Source organism: Molossus molossus, unplaced genomic scaffold (assembly GCF_014108415.1).
Source record: "Molossus molossus isolate mMolMol1 unplaced genomic scaffold, mMolMol1.p scaffold_m16_p_13, whole genome shotgun sequence".
In the NCBI taxonomy this organism is placed as follows: Eukaryota; Metazoa; Chordata; class Mammalia; order Chiroptera; family Molossidae; genus Molossus; species Molossus molossus.
The window spans coordinates 27,232,024-27,238,023 of record NW_023425348.1 but is presented as its reverse complement, the minus strand read 5'-3'; the positions used below and the strand labels follow the sequence as shown (position 1 = coordinate 27,238,023).

The 6,000-nt window shown below is 53.8% G+C and overlaps 1 protein-coding gene across 1 annotated transcript; it reads left to right on the top strand.

Annotated features, from left to right (window-relative positions):
- The first annotated feature begins 612 nt into the window (after positions 1-612).
- Positions 613-2,749, top strand: IZUMO1R (IZUMO1 receptor, JUNO). The gene is made up of 4 exons (XM_036258302.1): positions 613-747; positions 1,508-1,696; positions 2,111-2,246; positions 2,400-2,749. The coding sequence occupies exons 1-4, from the start codon at positions 613-615 to the stop codon at positions 2,747-2,749; spliced, it is 810 nt and encodes a 269-aa protein (XP_036114195.1).
- The last annotated feature ends 3,251 nt before the right edge of the window (positions 2,750-6,000 follow it).

Genomic DNA, 6,000 nt, shown 5'->3' with positions numbered 1-6,000 from the left:
GGGAGAGTGATTTGGTGAAGAGGGGGTTAGGGTTGAGCAAAAAAGAAAAAAGAGAGTGAGACACCAGCGTGGTGATTGCAGAGGTGAAGGGGGATGGGTGGAGGTGGAAGAGGACATAGAGGGGAAAATGGTGATGGAAAAAATAAAATAAAAATTACTTTTAAAGTAGAGAAAAATAAAAATGAAAATACTCAGCGATTGAAACTGGTGCTGAGGAGAGACACCAGCCTTAGATGTGGGCCCGGGAGGTGGGGTGGGGTCTCCACCACCCATGTTTGAGGTTCTAAACTCGGGCCAGGCCAGAGACTTTCCGTTTCCCTGTGATGGGTCCACAGCCAGTTCCTGCACTCTGAGGCTGGTCTCTTCCCCTCGCTGGGCTTCAGCTTCCTCATCTGTACAGTCACTGGGGGGTGGGTGTCAGACCTCCAAGGTTTATTCCCCCTGCCCTGACGTTTTATGACGCTGCCTGAGATAGAGGTCCTAGGCACGGCCAGAGCATCATGGTCTCTTGAGAGAGCCTTGAAGCTCATCAGCACTCCTGGGACAGTGGAGAGAATGCAGCAGGTGTCCTCTCCATCACCTGAGCAGGTGGGTCTCCTCTCTGCAGTCGCCATGGAGGGGTGGCAGCTCTTGTTAGCGCTGTGGACCGTCCCACCCATCTGGGCTGGGGACAAGCTGCTCAATGTCTGCATGAAGGCCAAGCACCACAAGCAAGAGCCCGGCCCGGAAGACCAGCTCTACGAGGAGGTGCAGAGGCCAGACCTGGTCCGGGGGTGGAAGGCGGGCTCCTTTGGCAAATCAGGGAAGGGACACAAGGTGGTTTCTGAACCCTCATCAATCCTGATTCATTTGGTTTCTTAGCTTGGGATTTGGACAAAGCCCACTGGAGGGACACGATGACCTTTTGAGATCATAATTGCTGAGCGATTCAAGGTCCCCATCCCTGAGCTACCCGTTCACTAGGGGAGCAGGGACAGAGGGTGATCCCAGAGGCCTGTCACTGGTTCAGCATAGATTCAAACAGAGTCCTCTTTCTCTAGCCTTCCTACCAATAGACCCTGTGGAAACATGACTTACGTGACCCCTCCCCAAGCTCCTAGAGGCAACTGGCAGGGGTGTGGGAGGAGGAGCAGAGCTGGCACCTACCTGGCTTACTGAGCCCTTCTCAGCCATAGTGCCCTCCCACTCAGTGCAGCCCCGCCTTCCCCGGGGTCTCATGGGGCTCCTCTGCTGCCCCTCAGGAGCTGAGACCCTGGGACCCTAAAAGTCATGTTTCTAGGGAACTGTGACAGCTTGTGGCAGGGAGCTCAGTGTGCAGGTGCCCTTGGATAGCAGTACTGACAGATGATCAGCATCCCTTCTATACAGGAGGTGCTGGCCTAGAGGCATCGCACTGGCCCAGGTCCTTCTGGCCCAGGACATTTTTCTTTCTACCCTAGAAACCCATCAACTCCCTGCCCCTTAGTCCTTACCACCCCCGATACCAGTTTCCTTCCTCCGCCTTCAGTGCGTGCCCTGGAAGGACAATGCCTGCTGCACGGCCAACACGAGCTGGGCGGCCCACCTGGATGTGGCCCTGCTCTACAACTTCAGCCTGGCTCACTGCGGCTTGATGATGCCGGCCTGCCAGAGGCACTTCATCCAGGCCGTCTGCTTCCGCGAGTGCTCCCCAAACCTGGGGCCTTGGATCCAGCAGGTGGGAAGACTGGCTGGGGCGGCGCAGGCACAGCTGTGCAATGCCCTGGTACTAGAGCCCGGTTCCAGGGTGCCAGCAGGGTCAGGAAACGCTGTCCCCCGAGGGCAAGAGCAGAGTCAGAGGCCGCTGTTGGGGAAGGGATGGAGAGGAAGCTGCCTCTGGAGAAAGGCCCTGGAGGGAGAAGGGTCAGAGGAGAACAGTAGGATGGGGGACTATCTGGATCCCATCTTCCGTTTATAGGAACAGAAGCTGTATAGCCGGGGACAAACGAATCTCTCGGCCTCATTGTTCTCATTGATAAAATAATCCTTAGAGACTTCATCACAGCACATGTTCACATGGTACCTGGCCCAATAGTACTGATGGTCTTCAAATTTCACTTTTGTTTCTTGTCTCTGGCTGTGCGCGCACCAGGTGGCCCCCGGTGGGCCGGGAGAGCGCATTTCGGACGCACCCCTCTGCCGGGAGGACTGCGAGCAGTGGTGGGCAGACTGCCAGACATCCTACACTTGCAAGTCCAACTGGCATGGCGGCTGGGACTGGAGTCGAGGTGAAGGGTGCTTGACACAGCCGGGGGGAGGGGGGCAGGGCCTGGGAGACCCCAACCTGGGGGGCAGGTGCCAGCCTCCTCTGCTCCTCCAAAGCAACGGATGGGGCTGCGAGGACGGGAGGGTGGGAGGTAAGTGGCCTTAATCCCCCACAGGGAAGAGCCGCTGTCCTGCAAGGGCCGCCTGCCATCCTTTCCCGCATTACTTCCCCACGCCAGCCGACCTGTGTGAGAAGGTTTGGAGCAACTCCTTCAAGGCGAGCCCTGAGCATAGGAACAGTGGGCAGTGTCTGCAGAAGTGGTTCGAGCCGTCGCAGGGCAACCCCAATGTGCCGGTGGTCCGCCTCTTTGCCAGCCCCGCCGCACCCTGGGCCCTCCCCTATACTCTGGCGGCCTTCTCTCTGCTCCTGTTGCTTCTTTCCCGAGATCTCCCAGCCACGCTCCTGCGCTGCCCCGGCTGTGGGCCAGGCCGAGCCCCGCAGCCTCCTTCCTGGGGCCCTTCCTGAGGCGAGCAGCACAGGCCAGGAGTTTGGGGGGCTCTGAGGCTGCAGGCGCTGCTGCCTGCGCCTCGCTCACTAGTTCCAGATCCCTCCGCACCTCTGCTCTGCCTTTCTGGGCAGCCAGGGGTGGGGAGTGACCAGGTCACTCATCCCATCCTGCTTTAAGGCTGGGGCTGGGCCTCTGATGTGCCTTCTCATGCAGCGAACACGCAGTCTTTCCCGGCAGAGCTGGTGGCGGCAGCCCTGGGCTCCCCTCCCCGATGGTGCCTCCACTGAAACACCAACTGGGCTTTCCGCTGGGACACCCGCTCTGTGACCCGCCTGGCCGAGCCCTGTGGTCAGGGAGCCGAGCTGCACAAAGCCCGGGCGAGTTGGTTGCTACTTACTTACCTAATCACGATTAACTTCCTTACGCACACCAGGCCTCTCATTGCACCCTCACGCTACTCTGGTGGGAGTCCTGCCAGCGCCCCCTTTTGTTCGGTAAGTGTCCAGGGGGAGGGTGCCCGCCCTGGCCGGTGGCTCCGTTCTGGACCCCAAGAGCGAAGCAGCTGCCCCCACGCTCTCAGCTTCCCCAGCGCAGCCGGAATCCTGCCCGCCTGAGTTCCAACCCAGCGGCACCCGCTTTCTGTGACTTGGACGAGTCCCCTGATCTTCACTGGGGACTGTCTGGCCCTCCTCTCTGCTGAGAAGACTCAGGTCGTGGGACCAGATGATCTTAACTAAAAAAAGGAAATGGAAAAGCCGGTGCCTGAACCCCGGAGCTTCCCAGCATGGATGGCGCCTCCCCTCAGCCTTCTCCTTGACAAAGAGGCTGCTAATGTTTCTGCACCTGCGTTCCTTGGCTGTTCTAACAATTACTCCTCTTGCCAGACACCAGCAAGCCCTGCTCATCAGGTCAACTCCACCCCAGCCCCTCCCACGCTCACCTTGATCATGCTCCTTCCTGGAGCAAATCCTGTTGCAGAGAAAGGCAGGAAAACCAACCAGAGAGTGACCTTTCCAAGTGAGGTGCACAGTGTGGAGTAGGGGACACAGGAGCAGTGGCGACAAAGCAATTCCCAGAAGTCTGCAAGAATGAGGGTGGGTGTCCTGGGAAGGCCTCACCAAGAGGGCGAGGCTTAAGCCCCGCTGAAGAGGAGTCACTTCCTGAGAACAGAAAGAAAATCTTAGACCCAGCTGCATGCCCAAGGAATGGACTGTATGAAGCACGACCTTTCGTTGTTCTTAATCAATAAATTGTGGCTTCAAAAACACATACAGGTAAACTTTCTTAAGAATTGAGGACTGTATGAAGTGTCTGAGCATGTGTGCTTGGTAATAAAGCTGAGACTTTAATCACTTTTTTTGGTATTCTTAGGTATAAATATAAAAAATAGTCAAAGGATGGTTAAAATCAAGACAAACAAAACAAGACTAGTTCTGGGAGCCCTAATAACTGTTACTGTTTATTGATCACTTTCTCTATGCCTGGGGCTCTGCTGAGCTCCTAACATGCATTAGCTCATTTGAGCCTCACCAATGCCTTGAAGTACACATGTATCCCCATTTTCCAAATTAGGACAGAAGCATGTGTCAGTTTGAAATCGAGTAAGTCTGACACCGCCGTCCCAGCTCATGAGGCTTACACCAAACACCCTGGTTGTCACTGAGTTGGGCTGGCGCAAACGTGGGTCATAGAGGGAGAGGAGGCTGGTCATGGTCCACAAAGAGAGAATGAGCTCACTTATGTGGTTGGGAGGAGTGATGGATTTTAAGTAAACTGTCAGATTTGCAGTTACGTTATTTTTTAAATCAGTGATCCATGCACATGACTGAAATGCTTATGTTAAAGGATTTCTAACAGCAAGAGAGCCCCGGCCATCCAGCCCCTCAGTCCCAGGGCCCCTACCCAGGGGCACCCACTTTTAACCCACTCTGGGCTTAGCTATGCAAGAGCTGCAAAAGATGGGTAATCTTTTCTGCCACCCATTCAGACCCCCCCTCACCCCCCGTTCTATTAGCTTCACAACTTAATCTTCCAATCTTTTTAATTTTGGCAATCCACTTTTAATTTCCAGGAGACTTTGTATTTTTTATCCCCTTATTGTTCTTCACAACCTGTTGTTTTCAGTTTTATGGATGCAGTATCTTCTCAAAACTCACTGAAGATCTAATTAGATATTTTTATAAAAGCTTGTTTCTAGTGTCTGAATGACCTGTTTCCTCCGAGGTCAATCTGTTCTGTTTATCTTGATCTTCTGTGTGCTGCTGGTTTTCTCTGTGTCTGGTGACCTTGGCCATGGGTCCATATTTATGAGTGAGGTTTGGGTTGGTTTTCTGTTTAGCTGCTGTGGGGGTCCTCTCCCCTGAGTAGCAAAGCTGATGAGCTGTGTGTGTGTGTGTGTGGAGGGCTTGTTCACTAGAAGACTGCCTTAGAGTGCAGAAATAAATGAAGAGCAACCAAATGAGGACAAGCAAAGGCTGTTTATTCAGAGCTTCCCTAACAAGGGAGTCAGCCACCATTACGTGTATTTTGGCAGAGACTCAAAGACAGGCAGAGTTGGGGGAAGCTTTTTTCGTGAGGCTGTTTGCACTGAGAAGCTGTGGGTGAGCTAACCAGAAGCGGGGCATCCTATGTGTTTGGTTAGAGGTGCATTTTTTTTATTTTTTATTTTTCTGGTTGGTCCTCAGCTGGAAGCAAGGATTAAAAATTAGGGAAGCTTAATCAAGTCTTGGCTGTTCGGGGCTAATTGTTAGAGGGATTATTGTTTGGCTTCTGGGCTGGTTGCTAGAGATAGCGGCCTACCTTCCTGTTAGTGTGACTTTTAGATAGCAGGCTAGCTTGGGGCTGATTGCTGGAGATTATGGGTTAGAATGCTATTTTTGTATCTCTCTGACCATTGTCCACTTGTACTCTAGTCTCTCCAGACTGAGTTGGCAGGAGCTGTATTGGAGTGCAGAGCCCTCAATGCTGGACTTAGTATGATTCTTTCTGGGGTGTCAACACTGTGCATTTCACACCATGTGAAACCTCAGCACTCTCCAGAATTTAGAGAAGACCTCTTCCAAGTTCCCCCTTCCCAGGGGTTCAAGTTGGGCTGCCTGAGCTGTAGATGTGGGCAGAGGACGTGGGGCAAGCACGGGTGGACGTTCTCTCTGTCCTGCCTGCTGACTCTGAGTCTTCCACGGCAGCGCCCCCCACCTCTGGCCACCTCTGTTCCTTTGGCTGTGCTATTATATGATTCCATTTTCTAAATACTTGTTGAAATCTCTAG